Source organism: Anopheles funestus, chromosome 2RL, assembly GCF_943734845.2.
Source record: "Anopheles funestus chromosome 2RL, idAnoFuneDA-416_04, whole genome shotgun sequence".
Taxonomy (NCBI): Eukaryota; Metazoa; Arthropoda; class Insecta; order Diptera; family Culicidae; genus Anopheles; species Anopheles funestus.
In genome coordinates, this window is record NC_064598.1 from 59,156,748 (window position 1) to 59,181,715 (window position 24,968).

Sequence of the window (24,968 nt, forward strand, 5' to 3'; positions counted from 1 at the left end):
GCTGTGAAGTGTTTTTACAGTCATTCTTGTTATTGTTTGCTGTAACTTCGTTTCATCATCCTTTCGCCACACCCGTAAGGCATCTTCAAGCACAAAGCCACGCCGAACGTCTTTGTTTCTCGCACACGCGTCTGCTTGCTAGTGTTTCTGTTTGTTTACACTCCTTGCCACAACAAAGTCCTTCCTTTGTGGTGCCTTTCACTTTCTTTGCTGTACTTGTCCTGATTCAAACCATAGTATATTTCCGTTGTCGATTCATTTCTACTGCCCGAGATCACTACGATGATTCAGTGGGCAATTCAACGTCTCGGGTACACACGAGCTCGAATAAAAAGCACGTCAATGGAAAAGGAAAAATAGGCATGACTATTCTTCCCACATGACGATGAGCTCTTCATGCCGAGGCTACTTCTCATTTACCAACACCATGGTTTACAAGCAGCATTAGCTTCTATGCTCGTTTGTGGCAAACGAACGTAGCCTTTGTTCGTACACGTCGCTGCTTGATATAAAACTAAGTGTAACCATGATTGTTATCACCCGGTTGGAATCAGTGTTAAGTACTCGGTGACAATGACGATACCACAGAAAGCACGGACAAAACACTCACCAGTGCTTGTTTCGAACAATGTCGTAAAATTTCCCTTCAACCTTTCTCATCACAAACGGAACGATTCAATTTTCGTTTTTCGGGATGTTGCGATTTCTTTCTGCAATTGTAACGAATGTATAAACGAATCAATTGTTTGCTTTCTTTTCTTGTTTTTTCACAACATAAATACTGTTTAGTTTATTAACAGTATGAATTAAAACATAAAAATAATTAAGGTCTTGACTGTTCCTTTTGATAAAACTTATTTAAAGTATATCACTGCTCTGTTATTTTTTTTACAATGGATTTCTTAACAGCTGCTTCAACTATCACCATCACATACTAAATGTTTACCTTGCAATCACTTAATTATACGCAAATCGTCGAAAAGCTCAAACGAATTGCTCTATTGCCATTCTATTAGCATCAAACGGCACCTTAAGCTTATTGCCTTTCTTGAGAGCAAGCAGCAAATGGATAATCGCACTTCAACAACCCCTGTGGTATCATTATTAAATCAAAATTTGTAATTTTATCGCTCAATTTCTCCCACCACACTGGCATGGTACCGGTGAAGTCGCGTAATAAATACAAATGTATCCATCCTTTGTTGCCAGCCGCCCTCAGATCCGAGTGTCTCATCGTTTCGGGAGCACAGGAATGGAACGGTACGGTACGAAATGGAATAAATATTTATTCTACATTACGGCTGATATTATCATTATAACATCACGTCGTAAGTTTGATGTCAAATCAGAACCTACGGAACGAACGAACGGATGAGTAGAGTATTCTTTGCATTGTGCTGCTAGAACACAGCAGCACCGTGTGGAATAACGTGTGGCGGTAGAACATACTGTGGTCTCTTAAAATTACATCCCTTGCTCTTTATTTTTCAGCAAAGCATTAGATTCCTTTTTTTTTCGTTCAAGATAACAAGAAAACGACACCCGAACGAACGATCAAAGTGGAATGGAATCATTTTGTTATTCCAGCCTCACCCGTCCATGCTGTCGGTATGAATATTTCCAATACTCTGGAGCAGAATGTCGTAAAGTTGTGGCACACAATTTGTTACGCAGCAGAATGCGCCAACAAAAACCGCAACTTCCATCTGGTAAAGGACATAAGCTATATGGCTCATTATCACATACGACTATTTTATATCGAAAGATTTCGTCTCGCATACACGATACGTTTTGATATCCTTGTTTATCCTACAACGATGAACGGAATGCTAATGTACCTTTCGATTTTTCGGCGGAAGGCTAAAGTTCCCACGTCTTTGCCATACATGCAACCATCGTCTTGCCGTTTCCTTGCCGGCCACATTGCGTAACACTCGAACTAGCATCCATTTCAAAGCAACGATGACTCATGGGAATAATCAATCCCAATTCCTGATCTTCATTTCTTTCCCCTTTCCAGCCGCTTCACCAGCGCTGGTGCTGATTAATGTTATTTCTTCACATGCTGAACAGCAAATTAGAGTGCATCGCGAATAAAATGGAACCGATCCACCCAGACGCTTTTGCCCAATTTTCGCGTCAATACTGCTTTACGTCACCAGGCGTCTCCATCGTGTCCATAGCGTTTTATCACGGTTGCAAAATTTGATGAGCACTAGTTGATTGATTGAACATTAACAATAGTACCGCGCAGCATAACATCCAACGGTCAGTATAGAATCAATCGACCTGCCGGTGCTACCGCGCACACACATATGTGATTAATCTCATCATAAAATCTATTAATTACCATCAAGCGAATCAATTCGTGAGATGCGAACATAGTGGAAATTCCATCTAGCAGGAATCAGTGCCGTCTGTATTCATTTCACCTGACACAACACACGACCTATTTGGTAACGATGTTAATCAATATTCTTCACGGAACTGCGTTTCGTTGCGCAATGCCGAACAATGATTGTTCCCCGTTGCGTAGCGTATTGACCTTCCATATCATTTTGCTTACACGTCCTTCTGCTTCGCTCTTCTTTCACGTTGGAAGATTAATTATATAACATCAAAGTTCAAAGTTTAGCAATTTGATTTGGTTTATTTGATGATTCTTTTTTTTCTATTTCGCTATGTCCATTTGTGCGAGTAAGGTAAATGTTTACAATGTATTTATTCCTCAGCAGCATAATGGCAAATTAATACCAACGTTAGAGCCATTCTAAGCTCAATTAGATTTTTTAATTACGGACACGCACATTACGGTGTGGCATTTAACACATTTGACACAAATGAGTAATTAACCGTCCTCAAGTACCGTTGGTTTTGTAATAAAATTTGCATATTTTATAAAGTGTATTTTTTTGATTTTGGTACTTTGAAAATGTTGACACTTATATCGCCTTTATAAACCCTGAGGCAGAAATAACTTTGAACCATAGTAAAATTCAAGGACATATTTGCTTTTGTAGTACATCCCTAATGATTGTTTCTTTTTGAGTTAAATTCATACCTGAATAAAAGGATAAAATATACAAAGCTTGTGTCGTAAATTTGTAAGACTCTAACAAATTCTCATTTTCTTCATGCGTTTCTCATTAAAGTTTGCATACAAACTTTCACTAAACATCATCCACTTTCACATACTCGTGCCTTATGTGTGGGATTTTATGTCAGCATTCTCCTTCGTCCGAGGTACGAAAAATGCTACTTTATTTGCCCACAGTTTGACAAGCCAAACACTTGAATGAAGATGTTCTCTGCTGCGAAATGCAAACCTTGCACCATTTCGTCCCATTCGCTCTACACTGACCATCGCCATCTCACCATCATCAGCAAACTGCAACTATTTATGCTTAGTTTATTCAAATTAACGGTAAGGGTTACCGAAGTTTGCGGTTGACACCTGAGAACCGACCATGGCCGAGTCCGAATTCCTCTCCTAACAAGGTATAGCACCAGATGGGGTATGGGCACCCACACTTGCACCACACCATGCGCATCGCCATGTTGCCATTCATTCACATCGTGTCCAAGCTAATGTTTACCAAATCAGACCCGCTTTGCTTAACCTGAGTCTTTGGTAACTCAATGTCAGTAAGAATTTGCTTAGCTCTCTCGTAACACGCACATGTGCTATCCTTTTTCTCGTGCATACACACCAGCCTGGAGAAGAAACAACACTCTGGAAAAGATTCTTTGAAACAACTCTTACTCAGCTCCCATTGATACGGTGCGAGTTTTGCTAACTTGATGTTGCTTCCATTCCATTCCATTCCATTGTTTTGTATAACTTGGATCGTTCGTTGCTGGTGGACTGAATTTTAAGCACTGGACAAAACTGGATTTGTATGACTTTCAAAACATTCCCTCAAACGTGGTTGCTGCTGCCTCACCACACCGACACGCAAGACCACGTCTTACACATCTCCTGATTTGCAAAACAACATCACCCTCGACAATGCTGCTATCAACGTCAATCCTTCATATGGCGCATAAATGAAAATATCCTTTCACGGTGAAGACTTCCACTCGTACAGGGCACATCAGGGATGGAAAACAGTGCAACACAATAATTGTGCGGGAGTGAGAACACCTAACCAACCGGCAGACGGGTTGGTTGGCGAATGTGAGAAAGATCGAAATCTGCACTGAAACTAATTATTTGATTTAGCTCATCGTACAATGTAAATCTCTCCGTATCAAAATGCATGAGAGAAGTCGGGTGAAATTCATTGTCATTTGCATTTTGATTTATTTACGTTTTGCCGGAGAGATGCCTTAGTGTCTTTACACGTTATATACATAAATAAAGGAAACTCGACTGTGCAGTTTGTCCGAATGCATCCCAACCAACGGTGCTTTGCTTTGCTATCCAAACGTTCACCTTGCACTGATTGTGGGGACTAGCTCACAACAACTTTACTGGCAGTGTGTAAACAATTATCAAAAAACTACCACATCCAACTTTATTATCAATATACTCTACCAAGCAAAACAAATTGCTCACGCGAACGATCACTGCTCGTATTTAATTAGAGTACAGACTACCCAATCCCATCATGCTTTTATGAATGTATGAGCAATAGATAACACTGGGATATGTAAAATGTAAACAGCAAAACAATAAACTAATCTGGAAAGAGAAAAGTTTTAATGGCAATTAAATGTTTATCTTTATTCGCACTAAAACTATCACACCAATAAACTAACAGATCATTTTTACATTTACATTCGTACCATATTAAAAAATCAAAAAACCAATTAAATGTATGAAAGAAATTAAATTGGAATAACTTATTTTTCCATCTACTCTTTCTCTATTCATTCCTCTCAAGCATAACAGCTTCGATATCGTTCGTGATATCAGGTAAATTCAAACATGATCTTCCGTTGATTGATTCGCACAGTACTACAAATATGTCAAATAATCACGTTTCAATCACGTAATGAATGTCGCGACCGTGTTCTCACAAATTGAATATTTTCTCACATCCCCGTTTTAACACCATCGCCATGTTCTACGCGGGTTTTGTAAATACTTGTTTTGGTCCCTGGTCCCACCTAAAAGAAACCCATAACTCCATCCTTAGTTTGATATTTAGTACTAAAGATTTTACTTTCACTGTGAGGGGATGAATGCAATGTAGCGTCAAATGTGAAGTCAATGTGCTTGTCAAATCGACATCTGGACAAAGATAGCAACGGGATTGATTTCAAGCATTCGGCTTTTAACATTTAACATTTGGTTTGTTTTATATTGCGTATGCTTAACTACGTCCGGAAACCTAACACTTCCTTTCATACGCACATGGCAATGCATGAAACAAGCGAACCTTCGCAAGGCTTTAACGTGTGATCGTGAAATAAAAAGTCATAAAACGAAAATGTGTTACACGTAAAAGTATCGTTTGCCGCCAACGAGATCCAACCCCAACAGTCAAACATCTTCTGCTTGTGGCTGTGGAAAGTTACAATAAACTACAACAGTAGATCTCGCTCCTGCCACATTCACATTCGCCAAAATCATGTGGCGTTTCATCAATTTGCCACGTTTCTTTGTATGTCAACATGTACGAAATTCATTCTTCTTTTATCACGATGCCATGCCGTACACATCAAGCCATACAACACACACACGAACACACATGCATACGGACGCATCCCAAGGGGGTCAGTAGCATGGAAATGTTATCAAATGAAACCGAAGCAACTCCGTACGCACTAGACTTAGACTTTCAGGATTTTCTTTCTTGCTTATTTTTGTAGTGGCGAATGTTTGCACGTGCCTAGCTGATTTTATTAGTAGAATGATGACTCGGTTTAAAACCCTAGACGTCCGTTTCGGTACCTTTCCGGAAGCAGATATCAAATTCCGAGAATACATAGCAACGAATTCATTTAAAGATACAGAATTTACATTTACAACAGGCGCATGTAAGAGCGGAGTATTTTTTTTTTCTAATGTTATTTTATGCACAAAAAGTCAAGGTGTGTTCATTCAGTAAAATGTTGCATGATGCTGTCTTTTAAATGATAGTAAGATATTGTTATTTTATTTAAAAAATGAATTATAAAAACCATGATGTAATAAATGTTAAATGTATTCTCATGACCCGTAAGTGGATGGTTAGTCCTGATTACGATCTGTATAGCATTTGCTCTAACTAACTGTTCATGTACTGTTCAGGTGTTCTTTATTTTTAATATATTCAATTAATTCTTAATTAAAACCCTAAATTTCCTATCCACTAATATACTTACCACTAATTTATAACATATCTAAACTGCATGTACAACATCCCTGGCAACACATTAACCCACGGAACCGCAAAATGAAAACTTTAGCATTCAACTCTGATCGATTCATACCGTCATCTCACGACCTGTTCAATAAATATGAAATCTGTAACTAGTGAATTTTAATTTAATTTTCCCATAATTCATACCGTATCGTCTCACCTTTATCTAACCCAAACTTTGTCATTGCTAAACCACGCGGAGCGAATGCAAACCGCAAACCGCGTCTACTGAGCCGTTTTTTCCCACCCCTTTTTCGCTTACAAAAGTTTTCAAAGATAATTTCAAATAACTGTGCAATGTCTCCACGACATTCCACGATCGCAAGGTAACCGTTTGAGCTATTATTACAACTTAACTATTTTTCCATTCACAACGTGCATTTGTTCGACGACCCATGCAAAAAGGAGCGTAAACAATTCATTCACATTACATTGATAGCGAGGACAAGACAACTGATTGCGGTAACTCATACCGGCAACAGTCTGCCGGTGCCGTGTCTTTCCACGCGTCGTCGGCGATCGGAATTTCTGCTATAAAAAAACCCACTATCTGTCGGAAATTGTGGTACATCTGAATGCCTAACCTGTGTGGGGTGTTGCTAACCTAGGCGAGCAGCCATCAACGTGAGTTTGTTGTAAGCTATCGGTGTTTGCTGCTGCTTCCACCAAGGGGTTCCCTCAATATTTGTGTTGGATTTTCGTCTGTTTTCTTCCAGCCCAACGAGAAAGCGCTGGCTTCATTCGGTACTGTGAAAACTTCTCCTCTACAATCGGCGTGCAGTGAACCATTTCCATTTGCTTCGTGCCAATCCGAACTGAAGCCACTCGCTCCCTCCTTCTACCTCTCTTCCTCTGTCTCATACCACTTACACACACGTTAGCATTTTATTTCAGAATTAAATAATAATAAATCTTCTGGCAGGCAACAACATTTGCGCGCTTTCTCATCGCATTCAGTGTGTTTTGTTTTGTACATGGAACAAAAAAAAACATACTTTGCAGTACTAATATCAATAACGAAATACTAAGACCTTTTTTTGCCTACCCTGCCGCAGCAAGTTAGCATTATGCGATCGCAACAACTAGATGAGAAAGAAATTTCGAAAGTCACCATCGGTCGAACCGTCGAACGAACCGAGAACAAACTCCGAACAGTCCGGAAATTATAATAACAATTAATAGGTGGAAAGTTGATTTTGTCGCTTCCCTTCTCAGACCCTGTTTAGCCAAATCTTCTGCAGCGTTTTGCTTACATTTTGCATGAAGAAACGCCAGAATGCAAAGTTTTAGCATCACGGAGAGTGAGAAAATAAATAAATATTTTAATGTCTTAATGCCTTAAGTGGCGATTAAGTGGAGGAGTTTTCATACTTATTTCATGAATAATGCATTCTTGATTATGACCAGCCTTGAAAGGAGCAGCGATAGGATTAAGTCCCAATTTTCGGAAACCCATGACCGGAATACTTCTTCCGTGCTTGAGCCAACCAATCTGTTTTATTCTTACTGCAAGTGACCAGAACAACTCTATTCAGGATTATTGTTCTCGGACTTTTGAGCGGAGTTCTTTGTTGAGTGAGATATGAGCAAATAAAAGGACCATTCTTATGCTTCCTCAATCGTTTATGCTCCGAACATATGCATTCCATTCTATCAACTCAACCGATTCTTTAGCTATTACTGACACTGGATGTCTGGAAAACCTCTAATGAATATCAAACACCAATTTACATAATACACAACGGTCAATGGGCGGTACTTATCACTCAGGGTTTTCTCAGCGTGTCAAGCAATTCAAGAATCCATATGCCTTAGTAGATGAATGTAGAATATTAGAGCTGACTTTATAACATACGAATAAACGTTCTACTATCTTTTCCAACTGACAACAGAAAGATAAAAAACAACTTCCTATACTACTTTTACTTTAACTTAAACGTATTTTCTACAATACGCTGGCGAGAAAAAACCATTAATTTGAGTGAGGTATTGTCATTTTTTAAAACCCTTAAAACCCCGAATTTGTACACCTACCCAGCCCAAAACTGTATTTAAATCTGGTTTTCTGTGCGATCGTTCCAAAACGCATGCTATATAATTATATTTTTGTATTGTCAAATAATACCTACTCATTATTGGAAATGATTGGGTTATGCGATGTACGCTACCTGGTCAGTGCAGGTACGAGGTTTTTATTCACAAGGTAACAATTTCGTTGTAAAACTGGATACTGTTTCCTTCATTTTAATTATTTACATCTAATCCATGGTGTATCGATTTGCTTAAAGTCATTTTTATTCCTGTAGTCGAAAATCGTTTGTTTTGTCATTAGGACATTTTTAGACGAGATGTATTTAAGGTTCATCGATTGATATTGTAGTTTAAATTTATTAAACCCACTTTATCAATACTAATGTGTTAACATATTTAATTATTCTGACAAGATTACAAACATGTATTTTAACTTATAGAAGATTTTGAGCTTTTCGCATTCTTTTAATTGGTTGCTTGGCAGATACATAAACATTCAAATTCATTCATCTGTGATTTTAATTTCTGTTTTCATTTTTATACGAAACTAGATGAAATAATTTCAGATGAGTTACACATTTTTGTTTTACATCCACCAAAAAAAAACCTTTTTTTTGCTTTCACAGCACATACCGGAACCGGTTGTTTTGAAACACCTATCTTTCTTATTTTTTTTTAAATTTACGTTATTTACGTGTCTTATAAATAGAATTAATTGCTGTTTACAGTAAAACATGCCATAATAAAAATTCAAATCTTCCACCAAAAAACTCTGATTTCCTTGTTATTATGGTGTTCAAACAACTAACAGTCATCATATTTCGTTTGTGAAGTTTCCTTTTTTTTAATATCAGCATGAAACTACCACACTGCGCGTGGTAAACTCCCGATCGATAAATACACTCACGCCAAACTACACATCACCATTGCCGAAACACGACCCACCGTACCCAATGCAGACAGCTAGAAATTATTGACCCCTTCTGGTACTAAACCTTCGGATTCAATGACTTCCGGATACGATTTTCCTTACTGCTTATACTGCTCATTGTCGCGCAATCCAGTTGGTCATAGCTTTCACCATGTTTAGAATAACGCTCACAAAAAGGCATTTTCAAAGCTAAATCAAATGGAAACCATTTGAATCGTACATTTACCTGTCAATGGTTGCCACGGAACCGATGCCATACCGATGTTGGCAGAAAAGAGTTTTCATCAAGCTTTCACTCGGAAGCTCTACATTGTTAAAGCTTTAGCGACACTTCATTTCCATCATGTCCGATTGACCAATGTTGCAATGCTAATTTCTTCCGAGTGCCATGCCGCGGTTGTGCGGAGTTCAAGCTAGAACTAATCCCCACAGCCAATGTGCAGGAAGGTTGGCAGCTCGAAACATTTTCCGTCACCAGGTTGCTTCCTGTTCTAAGGAAACCAGAGGGCTCCGATTTAGGACGGCACATTACCACATTGGAACGTGAAACTATTTTTATTAGGTTCTGCTGGCAATCAACATGGCCATTTTCCGAAACGTCTTGGGAACGTCATAGTCCCCTAGTGCACCAAACCGGTCAATTCTTTGGCCACCTTCTGGAGCAACCACGGACCCGTTCCACGCTACCTCCGACGCGATTTGATTCCCATTAAGGTTCCATTGTTTATTGTCCTTTTTCGCGATTTACGATTATTAGTGTCCAGTTGCTGTAATATTCATGATATTGCATATAAATCGTCGTTAATATGTTTAACTTCCCACTTTCTGCAATGAAAATCACCACACCTAGCATGGCACACAAATCCATGGAACTAACCTTGCCTCATAGGTAACTCTACTAGGTACGAAAAGACATGAGCCGACAGTATGGCCTCTTGGGTTTTGCTGTGGCAAAACTTTATTTTAGACCAAATAACGAGAAACAGCCATATATTTTCTAAATGCAATTGCGTTTTACAGCTCGTACCATTAACTATGATTAGAATATGCAGTTTATTTCGTTTTTTACCTTTTACAAAGAATTCTTGTCTTAAATTAAATTTTGAAAGTCATGATATATTGATTTTACTTTCACAAACCAAACGGTTTTATTTACTAAAATAATTGATAATAGCAAAAATCAAGCATATAAATAAAAAAATAAATAAATAGAAAATACGATGTTATTTTGATGACACACAACAAAAAACAATTGATAGGTTTCGCTGAGTTTGATCAGCAATCTGCATTTCGAAATTGTTTTAAAGGTTGATTACATTTATAATTACTTCAATAAATTTTACAACTATTTTATACCAACTGCAAAAACGCTGCGTATACTTCATCTTCCTCCACAAACCCAGTGTTAACAAAGCAACGTAAGCGAACCCTGCAACCGGGCGAAACGGTTGTCGGAAGCGCCCGCTCCGACACGGCTTAAGCTGGCCACACTGCTGCTGAGCGGAATTAGTAGCGTGTGTGGGTGTGTGAGCGGCGCGGATTCGATCGGCAGTCAGAGAGCAAAAGATAAAGGCAGCGGATCTGAGGCGGACCTTTTTTTTGAAGTTGTTTTTTGTTATATTTCCCTCCGTGAACTATTAGAGGAACTTATTAATAAATATTACTTTCAAAACGCCGAACCTGACCGCAATTATCTTTACAATCGTTTGCCTTCAAAAAAAAGTCCTTCAGTGCGTATCCGACGTGTATTTTTGTGCTTTAAAGGTAGAACAATGGGCCCGAAAGCCGCACGTGGTTGCAAAGCATGTGGTGATAAAAAAGAAGACGATACGTATGTGCAGTGTGACGAGTGCGACGATTGGTGGCACTTTTCATGCGCCGGTGTAACCAAGCCAATCGAATCCATGCAGGACTATCCTTGGCTGTGTAAAAAGTGTGTTACCAGGGCGCGCAAGGATCATTTGTCCTTACCAAAAGCCACCGAGGAGCCCCATCCTTCGAAACTAGTGGATCCTAACCTCAAACTGGCTACTACGGGGGAAGGCGTGGCAGGCAGGAATACCGCCACGAAGAGCGTACGATCGATTGCTGGGGCGAACAAGGGAACACCATCGGTGACGAAGGAACACGTGGGAGAACCATCGCCTAACCTCAATCAGGACACTGCTGGTGATGACGTGGCACGTCAGCTCGCAGTACTGAAGCGACGTCAGGAGGTGGAAAGGAGACGCCTGGAACTGGAAATGCAGCTAAGATTCGTGCAGGAAGAGGAAGCTCTTCTTGGGTTGGGTCGGGACGATTTATCTTCAAATTCACCTCAAGTTAACTCTTTTCAGCCGGGAAAGAGAGCGGTGAAATACGGCGAAGAAGAAGAAGAACCCGATTTGACTAACCGACAGGAAGCTGCGCGGAAAACCATATCTAAGGAGCTCCCTATTTTCTCCGGTGACCCTGGTGAATGGCCGATGTTTATATCGAACTACGAAAACTCTACCAGACGATGCGGTTACAGTAACTGGGAGAACATGCTTCGCCTACAGAAGTGCTTAAAGGGTCCAGCTCTGGAAACCGTGCGAAGTCGGTTGGTGTTACCGGAAGCAGTGCCACAGGTTATCGAAAAGCTTCGGAAACGTTTTGGGCGACCAGTGCATCTACTGAAATCCCTGATCGAGAAGGTGCGTAGGATTCCGGTGCCGAGAATGGATAAACTGGAGAGCATCATCGAGTATGGCGAGGCGGTGCAGTGCATGGTGGATCACATGGTGGCGGCGGGTGAACGGGCGCACATCACCAACCCACTTCTGCTGGAGGAGGTCGTAAATAAGCTTCCGGTGGACCAGCAAATGCTCTGGTCACGGCACATACGGGATATGGCATCGGTGGACCTGGCTACCTTTGGCGACTATATGGAAGAGTTGGCGGAAGACGCTGCAAGGCTGACGGTGCTTGATTCTGTATCACTGAGTGGTACCGGCAAAGGAAGACCTACGAAGGGATACGTCCACGCGCATGCGGAACCTCCTGTGAGCGCAACTACACCAACGGCGGAAAATGGTTGTCTGTTGTGCAACGTTGGGGGCCATGCGCTGGAAAAGTGTTTTAAATTTCAGGAGCTTCCACTGAAAGAACGATGGCAAAGGGCACGAGAGCTTTCGGTGTGTTTCGGGTGCTTGGAGAAGCACAACTGGCGATCGTGTAAAAATCGTCATCGATGTGGCATCAACGGCTGTACATACCGGCATCATGTGTTGCTTCATGAGCCAAATGAACCGGCCGGGTCATCTTCAGTTGTTCGGCGGGACCAGCTGAAACGACAAGGGTCGGAGGGCAGCCAAGCGGTTCATAACCTTCATCAGATGAGTCCGGCGGCAGCGCTGTTTAGAATAGTCCCGGTAACGGTTTACGGGGCAAGTGCAGCGGTAAACACATTCGCATTCCTGGACGAGGGGTCTTCAATGACGTTGGTGGACGAGGATCTGGCCGTGCAGTTGGGTGTAAAGGGAGAGAGGGAGCCTCTGTGTATTAAGTGGACTGGCGATACCACCCGGATGGAACCCTCCTCGATGAAGATCGATTTCGAAATTGGACCTGTTACAGCGAGCAAGAGATTCCCTATGAAAGCTGTACGAACCGTGAGCAGGCTCAGCCTTCCGCAGCAGACGTTCAAGATGGGTGACGGGTCGTGGGATCATCTTAAACAGCTGCCTATCCAGGAGTATCAGGATGCTCGACCCAGAATATTGATCGGACTGGACAATATCCGGCTGGCCGTGCCGTTAAAGACAAGAGAGGGGTCCCCGGGGGATCCTGTAGCAGTAAAGTGTAGGCTTGGATGGAGTGTGTACGGGAAAGCCAGTGGCGCACATTCTGGGAAGGTACTGCACATTTGCGAGTGCAATGTAGGGGACGCAAATCCCTGCATTCAGGAAGCTTTACGCAAATTCTACGAGTTGGAGCAGCTCGGGGCGGTTACCAGTGAGGCGCAGGACCCGGACGTGCGGCGGGCACAGACTATCCTGGAGTCCACGACTAAACGGATCGGTAATCGATTTGAGAGCGGGCTGTTATGGAAACTGGACGATTTCGAGCTACCTTCGAGCCTGGGGATGGCGCGTCGCAGACTGGAATGTCTGGAGAGGAGGATGGAGCGAGATATCAATCTGAAAACCGTGGTTCATTGTCAGGTGAAGGACCTGCTAGAAAAGGGCTACATTCATAAGGCCACGGCTGCTGAGCTTTCCGGGGCGGATCCGAAACGTATCTGGTACTTGCCACTGGGAGTGGTAACTAATCCGAAAAAGCCCGGGAAGGTGCGCATTATCTGGGACGCGGCTGCGAAGGTGCAAGGAACTTCTCTTAACGACATGCTACTAAAAGGACCGGACGAACTGGCGTCTTTGCCAGGAGTGTTGTTTCGTTTCAGAGCGTACGGCATAGCGGTGTGTGCTGATGTAAAGGAGATGTTCCTGCAAATCCGCATGCGGAAGGAGGACACGCATGCACAACGTTTCCTGTGGCGAGAAAATCCCGCTGATGACGTGGAGGTCTATCTGGTTGACGTCGTTACGTTTGGGTCAGCATGCTCCCCGGCCACCGCACAATACGTCAAGAACCGTAACGCAAAAGAGCACGCTGAAATGTATCCTAGGGCTGAGAGTGGAATTGTCTCCAGCACATACGTGGACGACTATCTCGACAGCTTTGGTACAGTGGAAGAGGCGGCCCGAGTTGCTAAAGATGTCCACAGAATTTTCCAAAATGGAGGGTTCGTACTGCGTAACTGGTTATCAAATGATGGAAATGTGCTGGAGCAACTTGGTCTTGACAACACCTTCTTGAATGCTAAGAGCTTGACGTCGGCCACGGACGAAGGAGAGCGAGTGTTGGGGTTACGGTGGAGCCCGAAATCAGATGAACTGACATTCTACACCCAGACGTGCAAGGAAATGGCAAGGATCTTCGACACAGAACACACGCCCACTAAAAGAGAGGTACTGAAATGCGTGATGTCGCTCTTCGATCCATTAGGGCTGCTGGCACATTATACTATCCACGGTAGGATATTGATTCAGGATCTTTGGCGTGCAGGCACTGCATGGGACGAAACTATCGACCAGAGACAGATTCGTGATTGGCGCCGATGGGTGGACTTGTTTCCAATAGTAGCGCAAATCAGGATTCCGAGATGCTATTTCCCGGGAGCGCTGGAAGAGACGTACGACCAGGCGGAGATGCACCTCTTTGTGGACGCTAGTCAGCTGGCTTATGGGTGTGTGGTGTATCTGAGGGTCATCGACGCCGGCGGGGAGCCGCATTGTACATTGGTATGCGGCAAGTCCAAAGTAGCTCCTCTGAAACCGCTGACTATCCCGAAGATGGAGCTGCAGGCCTGCCTATTGGGGGTGCGAACGCTGAGAACAATGGAAAGCCATCACCCATTTCGCACCAAGAGAAGGGTTCTTTGGACGGACAGTATGGTGGCACTGTCATGGATACACGCGGATCCGAGGAACTACAGACCGTTCGTTGCCAATCGAGTGGCGGAGATTCGCGAGAAGTCGGATCTCACCGAATGGCGATGGGTGCCTACTCACGAGAATCCAGCGGACGAGACGACGAAATGGAAGGGGCCGACTAAACTCGGCTGGGACAGCATCTGGTTCCAGGGTCCAACGTTTTTGCTACTGGATGAATCATCGTGGCCGATGAAAAAACCGGTTTCCACTACTCCAGAGGAGGAAATACGGCGGGTTCATCTTCATCTGGAGAAAGTGAATCATGATCTTCTACCTCTCGATGCGGAGCGCTTCAGCCGTCTGGAGAGAATGCTTCGAACACTGGCTTGGATCATCAGATATGCAGATAACTTGAAGCGAAGTGTGGATGGAAAGCCCAAGTATTTTGGCTTGCTTACGCAAGAGGAGATGGAACGGGCAGAAAGGGTTATGTGGCGACGAGCGCAGGGAGAATTCTTTCAGGAAGAAGTACGAGGTTTGAAGGATATGGGCGAGGAAGCTAGATGTCGCACGGTATCAAAGGACAGCCCAATATACGGACTTCTACCCTACGCGGATGAATTCGGTATTTTGCGAATGAGGGGTCGCATTGGTGCGGCTCCCGAACTACCATACTCCGCGCGGTTTCCAGTAATCCTACCGCGTGACTCTCGGATTACTCATCTATTGGTGGATATGTACCATCGACGATTTCGACACGCTAATAACGAAACCGTGGTGAACGAGCTGAGGCAGCAGTATCAAATTCCCAAGATGAGACGGTTGGTGGCAAAGGTGGCCCGATGCTGTGTATTCTGCCTGATCCGACGTTCTTTGCCACAGATCCCCCCGATGGCACCTCTTCCGGCACAAAGGCTTACTTCCCATGTACGGGCCTTTACATACGTAGGTCTGGATTACTTCGGACCATTGTTTGTTCGAAGGGGTAGAGCGAGAGAAAAGCGCTGGGTAGCGCTTTTTACATGTTTGACCGTTAGAGCCATTCATCTGGAAGTTGTCAGTAGTCTCTCCACGGATTCGTGCATTATGGCAGTAAGGCGATTTGTGGCGAGAAGGGGCTCACCAGTTGAATTCTTCAGCGATAACGGGACTAACTTCCAGGGCGCCAGCCAACAGCTGAGGAGGGAAATTGACGCGCGAAATGAGACCCTGGCTACCACCTTCACGAACGCGAACACCCGGTGGACGTTCAATCCACCTGGAGCACCCCACATGGGAGGGGTATGGGAGCGTATGGTGCGCTCGGTAAAAGCTGCGATTGGAACGGTAGCGGAACTTCAACGTACACCCGACGATGAGACATTGCTTACCGTCATGGCGGAGGCGGAAGGCATGATCAACTCTCGACCTTTAACGTATCTTCCGTTGGATTCGGCGAGTCAAGAGGCCCTTACTCCCAACCACTTTCTGATGGGGAGCTCGTCAGGAGTAAAACAGCGACCGGTGGCGTCAACAAGCTTGCAGGCAGGTCTCCAAAGCAGCTGGAAAATGACGCAACACATTCTGGACGGAATGTGGAGACGATGGATAAGAGAATACCTTCCAGTTTTGGCGCGACAAACGAAGTGGTTTGAGCCGGTGAGGGAGCTGGTGGTAGGAGATTTGGTACTAATAGTGGATGCCGGTGTAAGGAACCAATGGAAGCGAGGAATGGTCGAACGCGTGATACCTGGAGCAGACGGACGTGTGCGGCAAGCCTGGGTACGCACCAACACGGGGACCCTAAGAAGACCGGTGGCGAAGTTGGCATTGTTGGAAGTGAGACATGGTGACCAGCAACCGTCTGGTCACGGGCTGGGGGATGTTAACAAAGCAACGTAAGCGAACCCTGCAACCGGGCGAAACGGTTGTCGGAAGCGCCCGCTCCGACACGGCTTAAGCTGGCCACACTGCTGCTGAGCGGAATTAGTAGCGTGTGTGGGTGTGTGAGCGGCGCGGATTCGATCGGCAGTCAGAGAGCAAAAGATAAAGGCAGCGGATCTGAGGCGGACCTTTTTTTTGAAGTTGTTTTTTGTTATATTTCCCTCCGTGAACTATTAGAGGAACTTATTAATAAATATTACTTTCAAAACGCCGAACCTGACCGCAATTATCTTTACACCCAGACTACAAAATAGTTAACATGTCTTTTATGAAAGTGTAAACTATCTTGAACATTTCTTGAATATGATCATTTTTCCGGACTTGTGTGACATGATCTTGGACCTAGGCCATCAAAAGTAATCATGCATCATCTACACTTTTTGTATTCGAATACTTTTTTTCTTTAGGAACGACCAGTCTACACTTATTTCAACCTCGTAGTAAGTCCTTAGCCGGATAGTAAGTCCTTGCTACAGAGGGACGGTCCTGATGAGATTTGTTAATCTGTCGATTGAAATTGGCACCGTTGTCACATACACCACATACATTTACTTGAATGCTCAGTATAAGAGCATATTTTAATTACGAGCATTACGAACTGTGATGTACTACCAAGCTTCCAAAGTTTGCTGAATTCAAATGTACTTCACTAATTGATTAACAAAATTTGGTCTATTTTGCTCACCTAATCCCTCGTTATAGGAGGTTTAGTCAGTTATAGTAAATCAAATGCTTATATCACCTTCTCGATCCTCTCTCGTCTTTTCAGCCTCTCCGGTTATATCTCTTACGTGATCCAACAGGATCTCCACGTACGGTGAAATAGCATAACTTCGATCGGCTGGGTAAGGTAATCTCGATCAGACTGTTAACTTCCAGCGTTTCCGATAATTGTAATAAATTCGATTATTTTATGACGAGTTAAGAGTTATATTCTATGTTAGGTCTATAGATACCTCCGCCACTTCCAAACAATAATGGCGTTCGTAATTTCCAGACTTCAAGACATACCACAACTATGCCGTGCTTTTGTGTCACGAAATTAGACTTCCTGAACTTAAGGTAAATTTCACGCTTGGTTCATTGATTGGAAATGAAAATGTTAATAATTCACAAATTTTCGATCTCTTTCTTTCGCATGCTGGCCTTTCGCTCACTCTCATACTCTTGCTTAACCAGATAATAAATAAGAGCCACATTGAAGAAGTGCACGAACGCCGCATGCCATTGTACACGTGGTACACCACCTTGGCAATATAGTAGCATCTGGGATGCAATACGCGACACGTTTATTTCATTACGGTCCAACTCATTCCTCTATTATTCATGGATTATGTGCTCGAGACAATCGAATTCATAACTTTATTAAATCGTTTTCTCCTCGAGCAAAAGCATACAAATATCAAGCCAGCAGGCCGAAGTTGATGCATTATACCAAACAGCATCCCTTGAAACAATAGCAATAACAATCAACAGCTTCATTTTCAAGGGAAGTTTGCTGCAGATTGTGGCAACCGCAAGCAAACAGCCATGCTGAGCTCTTATTTCATATTGCAAACCCCCAAACCCGTCCATTGTCCAGAAGCTACATTTGACATTTGTTATCATGTCGAAGAATGTGCACCAACAACGCTATTTGAACAATAATCGAATTGACCCGAATCAAGTTCAATCAGCTCAGGTCTGGTTCGCCATTCGAGCTCATGGTAAAGCTACGTAAAGAGGTAAGAGATAAAGTTGTGCCAAATATTTGAACGCCAATTCGGTAACAATTATTTTAATATCATTGTTGCAACACGTTTGCTGGCCAATAACGGACTCTGCTGGGAAATAAACAACGTTCTATTATGATAAGCACATTTAAATTCACAGATGTTCGTCCAATGTTTTTATGGAATAAACCAATTTTTTTATTAACACAAAAACAACTTGTATTATTACACACAAAATTTGGAATTAATAAAAGGTCCGTCAAATATCTGTTTTTTTTTTTGGTAGTAGCTAACAATAGAAACAAAAATTTAATGAAAACAATTTGTCATTCTAGAACTCTTAACAATTATCAGTATTACGCAACGCAACTCCTATCGACGCATCATGCTGGAAGCTAGACTTTTAATTAACAACGTTTGCATAAAATATCACCACATTTATACATTCATTCATTACTGACAACCTTTCAGTCTCATGTAAAACTGAATAGTTTGCAATTAACCGTACACTAAGTGCCTTCGCTAAGCAAACTGTGAACATTGCTGTTTCCGTGGTGAACGCTCATTTCGAATATGAATTCATTGGCAATGCTATCCATTTGCTCAGTCCATCATTAAGTAAACACTGAAAACCTCCATACAAAGCATGCAAAATGCTTTTCAAAATAGCAACTAATGAAATAGCAGCAAAAACATGGAAATAAAATCCATGCCACACGCTGTTGATCAGCTTTGCTTTTAATTTTTCCTTCTCTTGCTACTACTACCACACTACTATCTTGTCTATTTCAATTCGTTTAATACTGCTTTTTTGTCTTAGCATAAATACGATTTATCCTCCGCATCGCGATTATGGTCCGCTGAACGAAAAGTGCGCTCATCTTTGTCGTTCCAAGAAGATAGAGCATCAAATCAAGTTGAAGGCTCAATGGCAAACCCGGGACGTGATGAATAGCTCGGCTGATGGTAGTTTTCATCATAACGTTCTCGTGCTATGATTGTTGATAAAATAGCTGTAATGCTGCCCTAATCCTGTGACTACACTACAAACAAGACCAGATTAACCAAAACGACTGACCACTCGTCTTTACGCAATGGCTAAAAGCCTTCCATGCAACTGTGCTGGCTAATAAAATCTTTATGGTGCATCTTTCAAGCTGCTGAATCCTTTTTGTTTTCAGGAAACAGAATTTAAAAATGGAGTGCAAAACTCTTGGCGTTTTATTATTTTCTTCTGTTCGACGTTCCTTTTGTAGTAACGTTTAAAGCATACATAAAACATAGAATGTTAAATTTTCAAAATTTAATACTTATTACAATATGTACTCAAAGGTGCTGCTACAATGTTACGCTTCGTGTCTTTTGCTATGTAAAAATTATTTCATATAGCTTTCTACAACACTACTTTTAATAATGAAATTTTTGTTTGGAATATTTCACCACATGATTTAAAAAGTAATCAAAAGATGTATAGCTCTGTACAAAAAACAACAAAAAAATCGTCAAATAAACAAGCGAAATGTTATTGTCGGTTGTAAATTCATCAAATTCAAATTCAGTTGCTACATATAATTCATTCAACCGATTTAACTTCAGTACACTGCTTTAACACTACTTAAAGTTTTATGCTTTTCTTTTTTTCCAATTTACGACGCTTTAACTTCCTATCCCACTAACACGTTTCGGCATCCTTTCGACCTTTGACTATGTTTTAGCTTCGATTTTCTTAAAATTTGACAGAATTTCACCTCTAAGCGTGCTTTCCAGTAGTAGTCATTTTCAATTTTCTTCATCACCCACGTTCTAAATATAATGCTTCGCTACACATTTACACCATTGTGGCCTTAAACCCTTGTGACCGGTTTTTTTTCTTCTTCTCCTCAAAAACGTGTCAATAACAACTCTACCACAACAAGTCACCAAAAATGGTGTCAGCGAGGAACCGAGTGCAACAGCAAGAAGAAAAAAATCTATTGCTCAATAGCTACTTAACATCGGTGAACCGTAAAAGCCTACGATACACATTCGCTACAGAAGCCGATCGATGTCTACACATGTGCGAATGAAGTATGTTTTGTACTGCGGTCGTCGTTTTGGGGCATGGAATATGGTTACATTATTGAATTCACTGCATCAAACTTGGTGTTTCTTTCTAGCTTTTTTTGCTGCCAGAACAAAGTATACGAGAACTAGCCTTTGCTTCATTCAAGTGTTGATTCGGTTTTCTTTAGTTACACGAAATGCTTTATTATGTGTGGTAACATGTGCTGTCTACTATTAACCAGCGATTGAAGGAATTCAACCCATCCGGGTTTTTTTCCACAAAGCTAACTTCTACATTTGAAGAACAAATTTTATTTCGCTCCTTCTCAAATGTATGATATTTTACCGCTGTTTAAAAAACATTTTCAAATTTTGTTTTGTTTTTTTTTCAATTTCAATCACTCAGTCAGATCAGCAATATGATTTACTTTGTGAGTAATGTACAAATGCATGTGAAATTATTGTCAATGCCAGTTATCTGATAAAGCACCACGATTCTCATCTGTAGTTTATGGTGCTCGATACTTGATTTCAATCAACCCTAATAGCAGGTCAACTCGATTGGAGATATGGAACGCGTAAAGGCCAACATCCAGTCAACCATATACCCATGCACATCACGTTGTGCTGCGCTAATGCATTGATGGTATCATGTTTTATATCTGCTTCAATGACGAAAGGACGATGAGACACCAAATACGCCGAAGAAATCAAAGAAACATTGCAACCGTAGTTTTTTTCATCCTTCCTTTCCTTTCTCCCTTACAATCAGTGCGTGGACCTTACGGCCCGTAACGTATGTCTAGATGTCTGACATGCTACGTGTAATGATAACGCCAACGGAGCACAAAAACTTAATGTATTGACTAAATCAAAGCTAGTGCACGATTCAGCTATTTTCCCGATGGTACAAAATTCACCTGGCCAAACTTTCATTTATTCATCCCACCCGCTACAAGGTTGCAGAAATAAACGATTATGATGGAAATATAAATGAAAGAGCAGCATACAAATAGCTACAAGAAAAACTTAAAAACTAAGCCACCGTGACGATGGAACTGCTACAAAATCTGGTTCCTTACACGGTGGAGCTTCGTACAAAATAAGCTCCACCAGAAATGCCCTATAAATCAAACGGTTCATCTGTTTCTTGAGGTGATAGCATGCTTCTTTCAGTAAACTTTCCAAAGTGATGTATTGCTCCCAAAAGAAACAATCGAGTCTAGTGGAGATCGTTTGTAATATGCCGCACGTTAGGGCAACAACATACGGCTGCACCCACGATGACCAACCTTTGCCCAAGTCCAGAACGATGATAGTGCAAGTATTTTCTGTTACTAGTACACCAGTAAATCCACTTCTTCACACATCTGTACAGAATACTAGCGTAAACCGAACCGCCCTTGGTCGATTTCCGCTGGTCTGATGAAGTGCCGTGAATTTACAGGTTGACAGTGGCTAGATTAACAGATGATGATTATTTGCAACGGCATTTTTACCACCGAAAGGGTTAAAATGGAACATTTTTCTTTTGCTGTAAAGAAGTGATGCGTACCTAACAAATGTTTCTTAACATATGCTTATTAATATAAAAACCAAGAAGATAACATTAGAAGAAAATAAATTTTGTGAGAGATTCAAAAGTGTTTTAAAGTTTGATTCAACTATCTAAAGTTACTTCTTTTTAATACAATATTTCACAACAATAATGCTTTTTTTGTATTGTATCATCACACTGCACAGCGTATTCAATCTTGTGGTCAATGACACTATCTTTCGCTTGCAGGCACTTTTCATTTTCATTTTTCGATACTTTTACTTGTACACTTTTAGAAACAATTCAGCTTTTCCTCATAGCCCAATGCAACGTTTATTTTTTTTTTGTCTTTTAGTGTATACTCATTAATCACTTGACCAACAGCTTCCTTTCATCTGACAAAAGGTATGCTATTGTGAACACGTATATACATCCTTTGCAAACCAAGCAGCTATCCAGCAAAGTATACAATTGGGTTCTTCTACGGTCCGCATATTGAGTGACCGTGGCCACCATTTCCCCTTCACTCGCTCAGTAACTTCCAACGCATGCTTACAGGAAAGCAAAACACGTGTTTCCAGTGAATGACGATTCTCTCCAACGTACGTTGCGTGTTCTCAGTGCGGCCGGCGTGTAAAACATAAACCAAAACTTACCCTAACGTTATACCTACTGCAAGGAGCTGCAAAAATGATTGAACGCACTGCCTAGCGTCAACTAGAGGAATTACTCCGTGATGCAAAATGCAACCCACATTAGCTCTGGTTCCCCCACAGTTTTTACTTAAAGTGCATTAGATTTGAGCGGTCATTCGACAAAGGAATGGACACCGAAATGCCCTCTGTACTGTGTCCACTCCGAGCAAAAGACTAGCACGGTGGTGAAATGATTTAGTTCGATATTTTCATAACAAGTCTTGCACGTTTTGCAGGCGTCCACAGGCGTTTAAATCGACCTACCAAGAAACATAGAGCTATGAGAAAATAACACCCCAAGCAATGCTATCGTTTGTAGACGATCAAACAGCTTCTCCAAATTGTATGGCATGTCTATCCAAATGGGAGAAAAACAATCTATATAAAAGATCTATTTTTATTAACCGATATTAGATACAACTTTTCCAATTTTATTTACTTAACACTTTTATCGAGTTTTCCACTTTTACACCACACATACGTATTGGTACACCGCAACATATTGAAAAGTTCATTTTATTCATATCATATCATACCTATTTATTTAAACTAAAACACAAAATGTCACATATTTCTTCTACTACTAATGTTTTATGCTTTTGTTATGTTGCTTCAGACGCACTTATCACCCTCCGTTGTTTTTGTTTTCCTTTTTCATTTTGCCGGTACACAACTAAAATATGTAGAATGTAGTGTTGAAAGCCGGACTTCTCATCATTATTTACAACGTATCTAACTCACGCTATAATGTCTATTCTTACAGCGAAAGATTCTTGATTGTACCGATCCTGCAAACTATCGATATATCAATTTTAATGGGCCCTCAGTTAATAGTAACTCGCAATATATAGTTGTATCCGTTTCGTATTAAATTTGAATACTTTCAAATTGCTCTAGTACCATCCGTCATTGAACCATTGGATCAAGCAACGGCCATGCGTTATGGCTGTATGCACCATGGTTGGACGCGTAGCCTTCTTTCGATGCAAAAAGGTCTAACCATTTTCTGCACCACTGGTGTGTGAACAAGATTCAAGCACCTTCACGCAAGCCATCAACACCGCCGAACAAAAGGTTTATACATACGTAATACGCTCAATTATATGCAAATGAGATAACACCAATCAAATTTACATACATCAGACACGTACGCTGCTAGCTTTATAATTAATTTCTTGCTAAATTTTAGCTCCTTTCACCTTACTGCATGTCGCGGTTTGTAGCCACTTTCCGTAAGAAGCGTATTATCCTTTCGGCAAATCTGTGCCCCTTGTTCCTAGGCATTGCTACGTACGAAGGCATCGGTATGATAAAGAATAGCCACTGGAACACACTAATAGACATGAATGCCGTACACATTGTCTTGAAAATACGTCTAACAACTCCATACGGCAATGATGGCTCCAGAATCTATCGCCAAGGCTGGTGAACAGGAGAATAATTCTTTCTAAACAGAATGTGAAATATTACGACATACTGGATATTTCCATCATCGCTCGAAAAAGTTGGTAACATATAAATAAATCCTTCAGTTGATAATATTATACATTGCAAAATAACTTAAATCATGTTGCTAACATTGTAATCTCCTTCAAAAAACAAAAAAAAATAGAAGCCATTATAGAGCTTTTTCAGACAGCGTCTTATATAAAACGTTGAGAAACTAATACTTCCCAAATACAAAAATATCTGCAGTAAAGAAAATTAACAAACAAAACATCTTCATGACGTAATTGTTCTACAACTTTTGCACAGTAAACTACAGAAACTGTTCAGTTTATCACCACTATGTAGAGAATGTTACACCTAACCGCGTTTCATGATATGTGTCTCCAGTTCAGTTTCTTCAGTATTGAAAAAATGCCTAAGATTGTACAGTACGTGTTGTGTCTACGCAACAGACACTTTTCTTTCCTCTTTGAAAACGCGGACAGCAAACACGGCGTAACGACGTTTATTTCGAAGGGTTAAATAATCACTTGTGCTTTTAGATCGTGCTAAAAAGTGCGTGTCTCTCTTGGACACGCGTTTAAATATATCCATCGTTCCTTCGATCGTCAAGTTACCGTCTACGGTCATCGTTCCAGCGCTGATTCGGCTTCTTTCAGGTTCCTTTAATCGACATTACCGCCCTCTGCGGTGAAACAGCGCAAGCCCGATCGGTGGGATGAATTTGTCCTTCCGTATACCGTCAGTCGCTCTCAAACGGGTTGTTTGAGACTTTTCGCTCCGGGCTGATGAGTAACTCGACAATATTGTTCAGCCGATTAGCAGCCTTTTATTAGATTAA

At 41.5% G+C, this 24,968-nt stretch overlaps 1 protein-coding gene across 1 annotated transcript; it reads left to right on the forward strand.

The window, feature by feature from the left end:
• Positions 1-11,084: 11,084 nt before the first annotated feature.
• Positions 11,085-16,649, forward strand: LOC125774918 (uncharacterized). The gene has a single exon (XM_049445288.1). It carries the CDS (start codon positions 11,085-11,087, stop codon positions 16,647-16,649), a length of 5,565 nt encoding a protein of 1,854 aa, XP_049301245.1.
• Positions 16,650-24,968: the final 8,319 nt, after the last annotated feature.

Excerpts from the sequence above, each read along its gene's own strand:
- LOC125774918 (XM_049445288.1), top strand. The coding sequence starts at position 11,085 with ATGGGCCCGAAAGCCGCACGTGGTTGCAAAGCATGTGGTGATAAAAAA.